Here is a 17,106-nt window from a genome sequence, read left to right on the forward strand (position 1 = left end):
ATGGTACCTTTATAAAAAATGTAAGAGAAATTTGGTCTCAAACGTTTCTGTTTGAATATAGTATGACCACTTAACACTGAGTAACTGTTCTCCTTGCATATAAACTGTCAACTCCCAGCCAGTAAAGTCAAGACAAGTCCCCTGAATAGCCTGCACTTAAGTTTCCACTCAAATAGCAATGCTGTTTGGACAGCACCATTGAGCAGCTTTCTTTGTTTCAGTTGTGTGAACCTGATGCTGTCTAGCTCTACCACACTCACCACAAACTACTAATCTGTTATCAAAATGGGATTTGGCTTCTTTTCAAACTCCAGTATCAATATGAAAATAAGTGAAAACAACTTGAATTAGTACAGGTAAAATAAATGATACACTGCAGTGTACTTTATTGTATATCTGTTCAGTTGTACCATAAATAGATACTGCTTTAGTGTATGTGTACACAGCTTCTCACACATCGATTCCAATTAAATGCATAAAACTAAAGAAACTGAAGATTAAAAGAAAAAAACAACAACAGTGATTTCTGCTCAATTATTCAATTGCAAAATCAGTTACATACCCAACAAAGATGTTGAGGCAAACAAATTATGAAAAACAAGACTCTTGCTGCAGTGATGCAAAAGGTAAATGTTCCAACAGTCTACGGTGATTGGGTACCTAATTGCATTCAACTGAACAAACAAACAAACAAACAAACAATGAAAGTAGGAGAAAGTAAATCTGTGTGCTTGCTTTCTCATCCCTTTTCAAACAAAAGAGAGCAAACCAATGATTCATCTTGCAGAGAGAGAAGCAAGGAAAGGAGATATCTACAAGGAAAGAAAACACCAGTTAAAAACACCATTTCAATCATTCTTCAAACCTGTTTTTACCAGTCCAACATTTTATTTTTTGTCCCACATTCACCAGAACTGAAACAGCTTCATTTGGTGAAGGCAGCCACCACAGCCCAGAGCAACTCATTGGTGTTGGTCTTCATGCTTTCGCTCTCAGGTTCCAGGTCCAGAAGTTGCCGTACTCTCTTCATGGCCAGATCGTACTGGTCGTCTAGCAGCGGGGCGAACGCATTCTCTAGAACGTCAGAGGAATTGGCGAGGAAAATAAGGGCTAGAACACGCTTGTCCATTCGGTGAGGGTCGTTCACCCACTTGTCCAGTACGGCCTCCTGTACCTTCTTAATAAGGCGCTGCTTAATGTTATTGTTGGTAAGTGGGTGCGTGGTCATGTCGAAGAGAAGAAAGTTCTGTTTCTCGGTGGTGAGGACGCCCTTCTCTACAAGATTCTTGGCCAGGCGCTCTCGAACATTACGTAGTTGATAATGCAGCTTTAATGGGTTCCACGTCTCGCCTGCAAAAAACAAAGCAAAAGACTTTGAACATCACATGTCTGCTTACATTCACCATTTTTTTTTCTTTTTTTTTTTTTTAAAAAGGTAGAGAACTATTCTATCACAGTCATTATGACTGCTGTAAAACTTTGCCTGCAATCTTTTAAAGAAATATTTCATGTCCAATACAAATTAAGCTCAATCGACAGCATTTGTGGCATAGTACTGATTAACACAAAAATATTTTCAATATTATTGGGGGGGGGGGGGGTAACACTGGTAAGGTTAGCAAGCGATTTTAATCACAATAAAATCATGTTAGCATATATAATGTTATAATGTTTACATCTTGTGGCTATACTTTTGAAACAATGTGTATTTTTACGTTTATGGACTGGCCTTAAAAAATAATTGACTCGTCCATCCTTTTCTTAAAAACAAGCAAATATCTAAGTTACAGTGAAGCACTTACAATGGAAGTGAATGGGGCCAATTCTGGAGGGTTTAAAGGCAGAAATGTGAAGCACATACATTCATTCTTCTGTTAAAATGCATGTACTATATGAGCTGTAAAGTTGTTTAAATAATTTTTACAGTCATTTTAGGGTTTTAGTTTGTTGACATTACATCGTCATGGCAGCAAAGTTGTAAAATTGGAAATAATTTTAACTTTACACAAAAACCAGTGAGTATTCACGTCTCTCAAGTGTCTCACTGTAAACTAGATTTTTGCTTTTTTTTTTTTTTTTTTTTTTAAAGAAAAGGAGGGACGAATCAAAATAAATCTTTGTGGTAATCAATATTATGCCACAAATGCTGTCAATTAAGCTTAACTTGTATTGAACCCGGAATATTCCTTTAAAGTCCCTACAGGAATAATTATGACAAATTTGTGACCATATTATCGTCACTGGAATTATAATCAAGGTTTTCCTTCCCAAAGAATATAAATAATCTTTGATATGAATTATCATAGTGACAAGAAATCATTATGGACAAAACCTGAAACACTATCAAGTATAAAAAAATAAAACACCAAATCACCATAATAGCCATGAAAATGTTGGATATAAGAGATACAGTTCCCATAAGGGCTGTAAATTTGGGAAATTGCACTCTCAAGAACAGAGTTAGCTAGGATCAAATCAGGATTTCTTTTGCTTGAACCTTATGTTGTTGTTGCCAAAATTTAAATGAGTATTTAAAAAAAAAATTTTTTTTTAAATCCTTATGATTTTGATCTTGATCTAGTCTACTGAGCACCATCAACTCAAATCACTCAGTTCACCCTTTTCAACTGTGTTCAAGTAGAGAATCACAGACAACTCAGGATCAAAGCAGGCTGTGGTAGAGCATTTGCTAGTCATCAGCCTGCAGTAATTCATGACTCTGATTTAATTCTGAGCAGATTTTTATACACTGGCTTAACGAGAACGGCATCTCCTTCTCTCAAGATGCTTTGATCTCAATCTTTCACCGTTTGGCTCTCCATACGGAGTCACTTCCAACTGAGCTCATAGCCACAGTAGGTACCAGAAATCTCTCTATAACTCAGCACTCCGGACAAATGCAAGTCTGGATCTGGCTTGAGATTTAGCCTGCTCTCACAGTGACTTTTCTTGAGCTAAACTTGGTCTGTGCTTACCAAATTCAAAGCACTGCCTCCAATGGCTGAAGCAGGAAGTATTTTTGAACACAAGGGCATGCGTTTCAGGGTAAACTGCCACAGAGGAGTGCAAAAAGCAAATTATTAACTCCTACCCCCAAACCCAAAAGTAAATGAAAAATGGAACCTCTGAATCACAGCTGTAACTGATTATTCAAACAAGATCACTTCCTGGTATCAACATGGGACGCAATCCCGGGTTTCCTACGCTGCTGACGGCACGCACTTCCAGTCAAACCAAAAGGGAAGCTAAACACACTTGAACCGATGCAAAAATGTCTTATGGGAGATGCCACTTGTCAGTAACTTTGCTTGATGGGGCCAATGCCAGGTTACTGGAACATTCGGAAGCAAACTGCCAACTTCCTGTGTGATTGTGTTGTGAGATTCTTTTTAAGCCCCATGTGCACAAGGTTCAGGTATCTGGTAACAACTGTTGATGAAAAAAAAAGTGGACTCTAGATGTAATCTAGACTAATTCTAATCTAATCGAAGAAAGTCAAAACTCAGTGGGTTTGTGCTGCCATGCAAAAGCAAACTGCATTAACTACACATTTAGTTAAAATCTGAGTTGTTACCGAAATAGGGTCTCTTAAACTATGATCTCCTGTGACGGGTTTGGTTCAGCTATACTCGGATTAAAAGAAAATCGAGTGAGATTTTATAATTCACATTTGGCTGGATGATCAAAAACTTCCAAACCGGAGGCCTGGGTAGCTCAGCAAGTAAAGACGCTGACTACTACACCTGGAATCGTAAGTTCGAATCCAGGACGTGCTGAGTGACTCCAGTCAGGCTTCCTAAGCAACCAATTGGCCCGGTTGCTAGGGTGGGTAGAGTCACGTTGGGTTAACCTCCTCGTAGGCGCTATAATGTGGTTCTCGCTCTCGGTGGGGCGCGTGGTGAGTTGTGCGTGGATGCCGCGGAGAATAGTGTGAGCCTCCACACGCGCTAGGTCTCCGCGGTAATGCGCTCAACAAGCCACGTGATAAGATGCGCGGATTGACGGTCTCACCTGGATTGAGGCGAGTCACTACGCCACCTCGAGGACCTAGAGCGCATTGGGAATTGGGCATGCCAAATTGGGAAGAAAAGGGGAGAAAAAAATAAATAAAAATGTTCCAAGCACTTTTTTCCCCCCAGTTTCAGTGTTGGTGTAGTTACTGTGTTTTGGCTTTTTAGGGCAGTATGGTCGATCAACACTTTATGGGGGGGAAAAAACACCATAAACAAAGACTTGGAGTACTGGGCTCATGCTGTTCTTTAAAGTCAAGGTAATACTGATGTAATCAGAATAAAGTACAAGATTTGGGAACTCAAATGATCTATGCAGAACTCTGACCACTGAGCAACTCTATCCAGCTCTGCACAGTCTCGGGCGGTTGAGTGTCTTTTATGTGTTTCAAAGCCTCGTCCAACAGCACATCCCCCGTCGGAGCATCAGACTTACATATAACCTGAGAAAAAAAAAAAAGTGTCACTTAACACATTAAACATTAACACAACCTAATGCACAAAAGCACCACATGGACTTATACATCAAGGCAGTGAACTCATGAGGGTAAAAACCATGTGAAGAAGATGGACTAATTCTACTGAACATCAAAGAGCTTTACCTCATATTTTAAAGAATTTCCGGAGTTACATCTGAACCCTCTTTAAAAAAACTTCACTTGCACCAGCCAACACTAACCGCAAAAAGAGGTCTCTTGACACACAATTAATATCAAAGAGCTCCCTCTTGTGGTAGAAATGGTCCAGCACACTTGTAAAGTGTACTGACACCAGAGTGCTGGATTCAACAAGCACATAAAGAATATGCTGTGAATTTGTTCAATCCAGTGAGTGCCTTGATTCACATGGTGCCAAAAGGTCACACCTTTCTGAACAGTAAAACAAGTTGTTTCATTGTAAAAGGAAAAACTCTCCACAACTGTTAACCTTTGGCATGGTCTCTGACAGTACAAATATCCAACTCTTTAAGTGCTGATGAAATCTTTTGTTTAAGCAGCAGAGTATCATCCTAATCCTAATCTCTGTTTGCAGGAAAATGTGCAAGTGACACTGAATCATCAGTATAACTAAATGGTGACCTTAACCTTTGTAGTGTTACTGCGTTCAAAATGCTGTTCAGAAGTATTGAGCTTGACGTTTCTACTTATCTGGGCAAATGTTCAAGAGATCATTAAAAAAAAAAAAAATAATAATAATAATAAATTCCATTCGTGTTGCTCATGTTGCTTCCTAGCACCTTATCGTATGCTTTCATAACAATCATGAGTCTCATGGAATCATTTATTAGACTTCTGAATTATACTCGTGTGTCCTTTTGAAACTTGACGAGGTGGTCACCATAAACTGCCATAAACTTTCACAATTTCTCCCTTTGTGTTAAGAAAAAGAAAGAATGTCATATGGGATTATAACAACTATCCCTTTCAAGGAATGTTCCGGGTTCAATACAAATTAAGCTCAATCTGTAATGGCTCCGGTGAGTTTGTTTTGTCATTTTCTCTCCCTCATGTCTCGCAGGCGCAGCCGTCATGCATGATCGGTGTTTCCATGGGAACACTGATTGTTCCCGGGGGAACGCTGATCGTGCCACTGATTTCCACTTTATGGATTTCGAATTGGTTTCAAAGTGGCGACTTCCTATGGTCCAGTTGGAAAGACCCAAAGTGGCACGCCGCTGTCCGTCATCACTCAATCCACAAAGCCAGTCACCTTCGTCTCTGGGAATCATATTGGCAGTTGTCGTTTAAACAGAAATGTGAAGCTTATAATTTTATAAAAGCACTTGCAGTAATTCCTTTGTTCAAACTTGTGAATTATTTGAGCTGTACATTTGTTTAATTTGTCATTTTTACAGTCCTTTTAGGGTTTGTTGACATTACATCGTCATGGTAACAAAGTTGTAAAATTGGCTATAACTTTACACAGACAAGGTTAGTAAGTGATTTTATCGCACTAAAATACTTTTTACGCGAATATCCTTTATGTCTTGTGGCTATACTTTTGAAACAGTGAGTATTTTAACGTTAAAAAATTGGCCCCATTCACTTCCATTATAAGTGCCTCACTGTAACACAGATTTTTGCTTGTTTTAAAGAAAAGGAGGGACGAGTCAACTGTGGTAAGTAGGGCTGCAACTAACAATTTTTTGATAATCGACTAATCTAACAATTATTAGAATGACTATTCGACTATTCTGTCGATTATTGCAACGATTAATCATTAGCTCTTAACCGAATATTCAGCTTGTGCCTAGACTTAAAAGGTTGTATTAAACGTGCTTACTAATAATAAAGAGGAAAAATCATCTTTTAAAAATACCTCTAAATGACATTCACTAAATTAAAGGAGAAAAAAAATCTTTTTTTATTAAGTTTAATTCAGTAAAAAATTCACTGCAAAAAAATCCTATTGTAATTGAGTTTTTGTCTTGTTTTCCATTTAAAATATCTAAAAATCCTTAAAACATGATACATTTACTTGAGAAGCAACATTAGATATTTAGACTTGCTTTCATAGAATATATCTTGAATATAAGTGTCTTTTGTATATAAGTGTATTTTTTCACTTGTTCATCCTTCTGCCAGTGCAGTAAAGAAATAAATATACTCATATACAAGATATATTCTCTAAAAGCAAGTCTAAATATCTTATATGTTGCTTCTGAGGTAAATGTATCTTGTTTTAAGTAGGCTATTTTTAGATATTTTAAAATATTGAATATTAAATATTGTATTCAACATTCTCCAATATTTTTTTTTTCTTCTGCAGTATAGCTCCTAAAGTAAATGTACGCTGTTTTAAAGGAGTTTTAGATATTATTTTTGGAAAACAAATCAAAACAGACTAATCAAAAACGTATTTTGTTGCAGTGTATAATGGGCTAAGACTACACTCTCTCACCTTTATGTTCACTTCGATCCATCTTTGACTCGCAAAAACAAACTCTCTCTTCTTAATAGAGCTGCGTATCGCTGATTTTCTTCACAACAAGATAAATACAGTATATTATGATTCAATATGTCGCAAGCCATCATGTTATAATCTAGCTCCAGAAAACACGCATGAGGGATGAGCGTCCCCACGACAGAGTGTGCCTCTGCCGGGTGCAGTTTCAATCTCTCCCCTTCAAGTGACTCATAGAAGCGGCGCTGACCATACAGAGAAATGGCATGTTCGGAGTTTGTTTACGACCCAGTTCCTTATTATTTGAACTTTAATAAAGCATGCATTAAAGATATAATGCCAGGTTGTTTGCTTTTTAGACGCTCTGACATGCAAGTATGTGGAATGCCAGATCCGGCTCTGCTTTATTTCACGATGACAGTGCTTCTGTATTTACTTATTCTGCATTTTTGCATTACAATTCCCTCATACTTTGCAATCTACATCACCTGAAGCTGTTTGGAAAGTTTAGAGTGCACCTGGACTGTGAGCTGTGTTTTCTTCCTCTCCTCAGTCAGGCACGAGCTGCGGTGCTCCTCTCACATGCCATCATTAGAGTTTCATATGATCACGTTACATGAAAAGACATCAAACAACTATTTGACAACTAAAATTTTTGTCAACAATTTTTTATTGTTGACGTTGTTGATAACGTCGACTAATCGTTTCAGCCCTAGTGGTAATCAATATTATGCCACAAATGCTGTCGATTGAGCTTGTATTGAACCCAGAACATTCCTTTTATAAGCCAATGACGTGTGTGGTAATTTAAATGCTTTAAACTGTTTGCCTTTATCAGGCTAAGTATTAAAGGGATAGTTCACCCAAAAATTTCATAATTTTTGGGTGAAGTATCCCTTAAAGCAAAACCAGATCAGCAAATGTAGATTTTTGCCAATTACCCCAATTTCACTTTACCAACGTTCTTAACAGTTTATTCAATGTGTGCATGCATGTGTCCGCTTTGACGTCAAAACCAGAAAATAACCAGATGATTTCATGTCTCATGTAGATACGTTTTTTTTTGTTGTTGCCATTTTTGGTTGTTATCGGTGTATTGTTGTCCATCTAAACGCACTCATTGAGGACGGGATCCAATAAAGGAAGTGTCTCCCTGCCTTAGTTATGATCAATTGCTGAGTGCAGAAAAGTTTTTCACACCTTCCTGGCAAGCAGGCTTTTCCTCCTCAAGCCACATGCCTCCAGCTGCAGTCTCCCTCGTAAGGCCAGCTCAATGAGCATGCAGCCCCTCAGGCCTGACGAAATGCAGTCATTCCAGAAAGAGGTGTAGCCCTTGTAAAAAAAAAAAAAATGATGGAATAAAGTCAGTATACATTCCCCTTCAGAGGTTAGAGCCTCAGTGTAGCTAAAACCTCTATCCATGTAGAAAACAGTATAAAATACAGAGAGTCACTAATACATTACAGTTATAATCCAAATCCAATGTAACACAACTTTAGAGCCTGAGGATGACTGCATTCTCCATCTTACAGAAAAAATAAAGCAAGCTATTTGTAAAGCATGCATGGATAGTTATGATGTGTGCAGTGTCATGCTTAGCAGTGGAAGTGAGCGATGATCTCTCTGTCACTAACAAGGCCTGCTTTGTAAAGGTCCAGCCTTCCATCTCAGAGTCCACTGCTGTGAAACAACAGGCCTCTTTTAAGGTGCTGACAACATAGGAAACCCTTTTCCCATTAAGTGGAGCAACATACTGACAGCGCTGAAAGTACAATGCTATATCATTATGTGTTCTTAATTACATTAAATTGCAGTTTGTCTTACTTTTTTCATCCAACAACTGAGGTTGACTACTAAACTTTAGATTAGGGATGTGCCAGGGCAATTGACAAATCGACTAGTCGTCCAACAGCCGAGTAGTCGATTAGTGGGGTCGACTATTTTTAGTGGTGGTGGTTTTAATGTGAGACGCAATTCTCAAATTAAGTGAGAGATGTAAATTCTTAAAAAAAGCGTTTTTACATAATGATTGCTGTGCTTAACAGTGAATAATAGTCAGCACAGTAAAACCCTCTGCAAGAAGTTTCGTCTCTTTAATGCTTTTGGTTTACATTTACATTTATTCATTTGGCAGATGCTTTAATCCAAAGCGACTTACATAAGAGGAATAATGCATCATAAGCGATTCATCTTAAGGAGACAGCAGTACGAAAATTGCCGCATTACAAAATTTCACTTGCATCAGTGTAGCAGTATCCAAGACAAATTAGAGTGCAACAAGAATATAGATATCTGCATATTTGCAAATGGTAGGGGTGCACTGATCGATGCCTAGATTTAGGGCCGATCTTTTTTGCAGCACGCAGGGAATCACACATAAACTGCTCCTCTAATGAGCGCTTGCTCAGCCCTTGAAGCATAACAAAGTGGCCTTTGGAGGGTGAGATGTTAGCATTTCTAAGCATTCACAAATGTAAACTTTCAGACATGATGTAATTCACATGAATGCGCTGTTTTGTTTTTAAAAATGTGTAAGAATTACGTGTGTATGAATATTAAGAGGATAAAGAGGCTGCTAACGGGTATAAAAACAAATTAAACAACAAATAAACATGCAAATACATGTGATGTAACTGAGTCCTGACAATCAGACGTTGTGTGGAGCAATAGAGACCGTTTGAGCGATCATGAGCGCTTTTAGCTTTACTTTCTTTCACACGAGCGTTCTCGGTGTCAATCAAACATGCGGCTCTCCAGGTGCTCTAAATATCTCATCAGTCACTCATCTCAGTGCTATTCTGTGAGGATCCCAATTTAAATCAGATTAATGTTGGTCACAAAACCACTAATAAAAGATGTAACTGTTTAACCTTCAATAACGGCCATGCGTCTTCACATATTTGTTTAATAATTTGTGATTTGTGTTACAGCAAAACGCCAAAGACAGTAAACAAATCAGATATTAATGATTTCTCACTGGAGCAGTTTTAGAGCTTGTAATGGAAATATTTTTCTTAGTTTTTAACCTATCTCTGCTGTGTGTGATGCTCTCGTGGTTTTTACTGGTTGCCAGTATGTCACAATGACCTTTTGATATTGACAACAGAACTATTAATAACTGTTTTCAATAAATGTTAGCATTTCACAATTAATGTAATTTTATTAATACTTTATAAAAAGGTTTCATTTCTTTAACATTAATGCATTAGTTATCATGAACAAACAATGAACAATATATTTTTTTACAGCATTTATTAATCATAATGTTAGTTAATAAAAATACAATTGTTCATTGTTAGTTCATGTTCGTACATAGTGCATTAATGTGCATTAACTAATACAGCTTTTGATTTTAAAAATGCATTAGTATATGTTGTAACTAACATTAAGTTCATTAGTTTATGTTAACTGCAGTAATGTTGTTAAATAATGTTAACTAATGGAACTTTTTTGTAAAGTGTTACTGTAATTTTACTGTGTGGGGCATAAACATTTAACTGCAGCATTTAACTTGCAAAAGTGTGGCAAAGGGCACTTTAAAATAAAATCGGAGATCGGTATATAATACAAGTTTTACTGATATTTGCCTTTTATCATTAGAAAAAAGTGACAGGGAACTGTTGAGGAGAGACTGTTAGAATACATGCTTCAGATGAAGATTTATGAGTGTTCCACAGGACGCTGGATCTGCTGAAGTTGTGTGAGGTTGGTTTATTACATCTGTTTTAATGAGATATATGCATATTTGCAGACAGTATATGATATCAGTTTGATTGATATTTGCCTTTTTATCATTAGACAGTTAAAAGTTACAGGGAACTGTTGAGGAGAGAGAGGAAGAATGAAACAGACGAGCACTTTAACATTATGAGCTCAAACACGTCTCCTGTGGCTCTGCTATGCGGACCGTTTAAATGACACTGTGTTGCACACCGGCCTATTATTGTAGTAACACAATGGCACGTAACAACAAAATGAACCATGACTGGTCGTTTACATGTCTTCAAATGCAAGCAGGTGATTTTTGGCACCCTCAAGAAAAAAAAAATCAGCTAAACGACAAAATTTATCAGCCGATGCCGATAATTTAAAAAGTCTGAATATCGGCCGATTTATCAGCCTCGGTGATATATCGGTCGACCACTTTTTATAGGTTGATTTATCAGAAAAGTGTAGCTAAACACTGTCTCACTGTGGCTTTATATTAAAAGTAACTAAGATATTATGGTTTAAAATAAAAAAATATTGTTACTTTACTCGTTACTCAAAAAGTAATCTGATTATGCAACACGCGTTACTTTTATCACTTTACCCCCAACACTGTGTATGACCTTCTTTCTTCTGTTGAACACAAACGAAGGTTTTTAGGGTGTGTTCACACTTGTAGTTCAGTTCTCTTGGTCCGGACCAAAAAATAAATTGATACATTTAGTCCTGGTTCGCTTAGCTTTCACACTGGCATTTTTAACACCGAACCTAAAGATACAAAATAAAAGGCATAAGGATAAGGTCACAACCTGATTGGACAGCTTTTATGAAGTATATTTTGTGACAGAACTTGCCGAGCATCCAAAACAATGCTGGCTGCTGGGCTAAATGCACTCGTTGGATTTATGGTGGTATTTTTACCAGCTGAGAACAAACAAAGAGCTAATAAAATGTGTAAAGGAGTCAAAACAGCGCCAGTAATTCCTCTGTTGCACACACAAACGAAGATATGCTGCAAGGACGGCTGACGGCGGTTCCGACACCTGTACCAAACTGTAATGGGTAACATCGCTCCTATCATGAGAAGAACCAGGTATGCTTGAGGTCAGTATTAAAGGCAAATTACTTCCTGTTATTGGTCCGTTTAGACGTCTTTGGTCCATACTGTGTTCATATATCAGTCGAACAGCACCAGAGTTCGTTTGGAAACAGACCGAGACCCTTTATTCAGGCGGTCTCGGTCCGCTTGTTTGGTGCGCATCAAGGTTTGGATGGCAGCGTTCACACTTGTTCAAATGAATCGCACCAGAGTTCGTTTAATTGAACCAAACCTGCCAAGTGTGAACACGCCCTTAGAATAATATTTCAGCTCTGTAAGTCCACACAATAAAAGTAAATGGTAGCCAGAAATCAGAAGTTCCAAAAAGCCCATGAAAGCAGCATAAAAGTAATCCATACAACTCCAGTGGTTAAATCCATGTCTTCTAAAGCGATATAATAGGTGTAATAGTAAAAAAAGATTTATATATTGATTTTTTTTCTCAACCACACCTATCATATCAGTTATGAAGATATGGATTTAACCACTGGAATCGAGTTGAATACTTTTATGCTGCCTTTATATGGTTTTTGGACCTTCAGAATTCTGGCCACCATTCACTTGCATTGTATGGACCAACAGAGCTGAAATATTTTTACAAAAATCTTCGCTTGTGTTCTGCAGAAGAAAGAAAGTCCTACACATCTGGGATGGCATGAGGGTGGGTAAATGAGGAGAGAATTTTCATTTTTGAGTGAACTATCCCTTTAAAAGTCAATCAAAACTGTTACAACAGACATTGCACAGCCAAACTTGCAAATATTGGGCACTAATTATTTAACCAGGAGTGCTTCTCTTTGCCCATTTAGCCTACGTTTATTATGAGTAGTCATATTAGGCTAACCCTAAACCAGAGGAGGACTAACGTGGTACAACAGCAGAGGGGCAGAGATTGTACATCACACAAAACTTGATATTTCTTCTCAAATCGGGGTGTTCCAGTCATTATAACCCGCATTTTGAAATGTCTACATACTTCTGGGGGAATAATTACTCTTAAAAGGTCCATGAAATTACAATGTCATGGCATCATAATATCACACTGGTGACCATATGCTATATTAGATAGATAAAGGCAGCCCACAGCTTTTAAAACTACGACACTTTGAGTTGGTTTTATGACAGTGTTAGTGTTATGATAATTGGATGTTAGTTAAATTATAACTGCAGTTAATGCTTAAAGCTAACTCATATCAAAGCAACAGAATGTGGTAATTTGTTTTAACTCAAAACGAATAAAAAAGTGGTTAAAAGCAGCTTGTTCCCTGGTTTATCTTAAAAAAACAAAAAACAAAAAAAAAAAAAAACCACAGAGCTTATTTACAACGATCAAGCGGCCATGGTACAGTGTAACTAGCTAAATATCGACTACATGCAACCACTCAAAAATAAAGCAAAGCAACAACCTCTCGATCCTTTAGCCCCAGCAGCAGCACTTCCTCCATCAGGGTCAGTCTGGTTTCCTTGGAGTCGCCGCTGTTTTCCTCGTCCTGCTCGTCTACGCGGCGGGGCTCGTAGTCCTCGTCACCGGATCCGCGGTCTCTGTCTGCGGCTGCAGCGCTGCGCGACGCCTCGGTGCGTCTCTGCACCAGGCCGGAGCTCCGCTGGGTCAGAGTACTCATCTCTCATCAAACACTCTAAAACAGAAACGTCCCTCCCAGACAACTCCTGTCTGAGAACACAGTGACCTTTTCAGTCCGATGCATAAATGATTCCCGGGTGTAAATCGATGTTTGTTTTGAAGAGAGGCCCTTCGCGATCACTTCGCGACGTGTAGACGCAGGTTCCGTTCAGTTTTAATATGGCGACCAGTCGTGACGACTGCAGCCAGTGGATGTGGCATCTCAAAACTCAAGGTTGTACCAGCTCCCTTCAAAGAATATAGTTATGTTATTAAGGCTATTCCTTTGGGTGTAAAGCATCTGATGAAAACAAGTTTAAGTTATGAAGGGGGAAAAAAACAGCTTCCCCCCCCCCCCCAACTCTCTTTAGGAGTTTCTTTACTGAGTAAAACCTGTAATAATAAATTCATTGGTCAGGTATTACACTCTTGAGTTTCTATTTTCCCAAGAGGAAAATTCTATTGGAACTCTTTCATTAACAACATACATCGGAAAAAAGCATGGTTGTTACCTTATAAATTTTTTATGTCTAATAAGGTAAAATAAGTGCATTTGATTTTTATTTATTTATTATTATTATTATTTTATCCCCTTTTCTCCCCAATTTTGGAATGCCCAATTCCCACTACTTACTAGGTCCTTGTGGTGGCACAGTTACTCACCTCAATCCAGGTGGCCCAGGACAAGTTGCCTCTGCTTCTGAGACCATCAATCCATGCATCTTATCACGTGGCTTGCTGTGCATGACACCACGGAGACTCACAGCATGTGGAGGCTCATGCTACTCTCCACGATCCACGCACAACTTACCACGTGCCCCATTGAGAGTGAGAGCCACTAATCATGACCACGAGAAGGTTACCCCATGTGACTCTACCCTCCCTAGCAACAGGGCCAATTGGTTGCTTAGGAGACCCCATGTGACCCTACCCTCCCTAGCAACAGAGCCAATTGGTTGCTTAGGAGACCTGGCTGGAGTCACTCAGCACACCCTGGATTCAAACTCGCGACTCCAGGGGTGTAGTCAGCATCAGTACTCGCTGAGCTACCCAGACCCCCCAAAGAAGTCTTGCACAAGATTTATCCTTGTAACCTACTTTTGTCAAAATACTCTGACGTGAATAACTCGTGTACCTTTTGTGAAAACAAAAGTGAAAGTCTCACTCATATGTTTTTCTTTTGTGGTATTATATCTGCTTATTTAGCATGATTTAAATTTCCTTTATTTCTCCAAATTAAAGTTTAATTATGCTTTTTGTATCAAAGACATTATTTGTTATTTTGAAAACAAAAATAGATCTCTGGAAAACACTGTGAATTTTCTTATTCTTGTTGCAAAATTGTATATACACAAACAGAAATTCCTTAAAAAATGACCTAGATTTGCAGAGTTCATATTAGAATTCAAGTGCTTAATACATACTATGAGATTCATTTTCAATAAAAAATGTATAGCTTTTCTTGCTTGTTATGATGAGATCTCCCTTGCTTCCTGAAGATTGTGAATATATTTTTTTGTTACATTTTTATTTCCTTTTTTTTTGTTTACCTCTTATCTTATTTAGTCATTGTTAATTTATTCATTTATTTATTTTACTCTTTGTATACAAGTGATGTATACATCTATTAAGCTTTTTTTGTGTGTCTATAAAAAAGAAATAAATAAAAAAACTCAAGGTTGTTTTCTCTGTTTTCAAGTAATAACCATGCTGTTGAACACATTGTTGTCATTCTTTTACATTGTAAATACTTAAGAACAAGTTTCTTGGTTCTTCACCCAGATTTGAGGTCTTTCTGGTTGAGGTGCCCCACGTATTGTTCAGTTTCTTTAACTTATAAATAATGGCAAGAATAGCCGTTTTTTTTAAAGTGTTATGATCGTTTGTTTTCTTTATATTTTCTTTATTTTCATTTTAATACTTTTGTTGTAATTGTTTATATTACATTTATTGTTAGTATTACAAATTATAGGCTATCATCATATATGATACACAAATGCAAAATTGCTGCGTCAAAACCTGCGTCCTGGCCAAATTCCCCAAACTGGCCCTTATCTATCATGGCTTCCTAATAATACCCATCCCTGAACTGGCTACATCACTCTACTCTCCTCTCCATCAACAGCTGGTGTGTGGTGAGCATACTGGCGAACTAAGGCTAGCGTCGCATCATCCATTTGGATGCTGCACACTGGTGGTGGGTGAGGAAATTCCCCCTTTACTATGTAAAGAGCTTTAAGTGCCTAGAAAAGCGCTATATAAATGTAAGGAATTATTATTATTAAAACCCAACTTCAGGATTTCTTGTATTGATTTAAATAATTTTAGGACTCCGTATGCTTTACATCTAACAAGAAAGCGATAAAGAATAATGGACTCTTTAGAAAGATCACTGCTTGAGTGTGTTATCAGCAGGTGTTTTTTTCACTCATTTTTGAGTATATACAAATTGAATGTCTCATTTTAATTTGTACATTTAAGTGCCTTATTCTTAATAATTAATTTACTGTATGAGGCTTCGTGCTGTACATGCTGTACTGTTTCTGTTCAAATAATAATAAAAAATGTATATACATATGATACATACTTACATATATATATTTTTTTTCTCCCTCTTTTTTCCAAGTGCTAATTGTTAGTTATTTGTTATATATATATATATATATAAACCTCTGCACTTTTACTATAGGAGAGAGAGTAATGGTCAAGTAGCATGTTATGACAGTAAATCACCATTTGTGGATACCATACAAATGAATGGGGAGAGCTTTAAACTGACACCTGTCGCAAAATTGTCCCAGCTTCTCTTATAAAACAGCAATTTATTCATAGTAAACTCCACATACATTTCATTACAAAAGGATTGTTTAGTGTAAAACATGTTGAAAATAAGCAGACAGGTGGTCAATTTATTAAGTGAAGAGCTGTTTATTAAGCATATTGAAACATCTCCTCCATAGACATCTATAAAAAATAATTATCATCTAATGTGGATTTTCTTGATAGAAAAATAATCGTGCCTGATTAGAGGTGCATGTAAAAGGCCTAAAAATAGCATTTTAGCTTAGCATAAAGCTAAATCTTCACATGACAACTTATACAAGGTTAACTATTTCTGCTGCTCTAAAAATCATCTTCTGATCGTAAAATGCCATATCCACCTTTTCACTCATAACAGTGCGAAGGCGCCCTCTGTCTGTTCGTATGAAATTAAAACATAAGAAAGTGTCTCATGGCTGTTCAAACACTCATCAGATTGCATATTTTATATGGATGTATTCCAACAAAGCAGACACAGACCTTAATTTAATGAAACAAATGACAATAAAATGCAAAGTAATATCTTCAGTAATCAAAATACTTTTTGAATGTAACTGTATTCTAATTACCAATGATTTAAACTGTAACTGTTGTGGAATACAGTTACTAATATTTTGCATTTTAAATACGTAATCCAGTTACATGTATTGCAATACTCCCCGACCCTGCTAGCATACAGATGACCTTAAAGCTAATAGATATGTTTTGATTTCATGGGGTCTTTAAGACCCGGCCATGAAGCTCACTAGATTTTGAAACACAGCCTCAAGTTGGTGCCATCAATTAAATATTTATTAAAATCACATTAATTTAACAGTCTAAATATTGTTTGAGTGGGTGTCCATATTCTGCATTTCATATTTTTTACTATTACAGTTTTCTGTATTTGGGTTATTCCTCAACTTTTTCACACATTAACACACTTAAAAGTTAGATTCATAAAA

The 17,106-nt window shown here is 37.3% G+C and overlaps 1 protein-coding gene across 1 annotated transcript; it reads right to left on the minus strand.

Moving 5' to 3' along the window:
* Positions 1-351: 351 nt before the first annotated feature.
* On the minus strand, positions 352-13,595 carry LOC127429802 (Golgi phosphoprotein 3). The gene is made up of 4 exons (XM_051679032.1): positions 13,128-13,595; positions 8,115-8,246; positions 4,339-4,453; positions 352-1,350 (listed from the first exon to the last, which is right to left on the minus strand). The coding sequence occupies exons 1-4, from the start codon at positions 13,341-13,343 to the stop codon at positions 926-928; spliced, it is 888 nt and encodes a 295-aa protein (XP_051534992.1). The 5' UTR covers positions 13,344-13,595; the 3' UTR covers positions 352-925.
* Positions 13,596-17,106: the final 3,511 nt, after the last annotated feature.

Source organism: Myxocyprinus asiaticus, chromosome 3 (assembly GCF_019703515.2).
Source record: "Myxocyprinus asiaticus isolate MX2 ecotype Aquarium Trade chromosome 3, UBuf_Myxa_2, whole genome shotgun sequence".
NCBI classification, from domain to species: Eukaryota; Metazoa; Chordata; class Actinopteri; order Cypriniformes; family Catostomidae; genus Myxocyprinus; species Myxocyprinus asiaticus.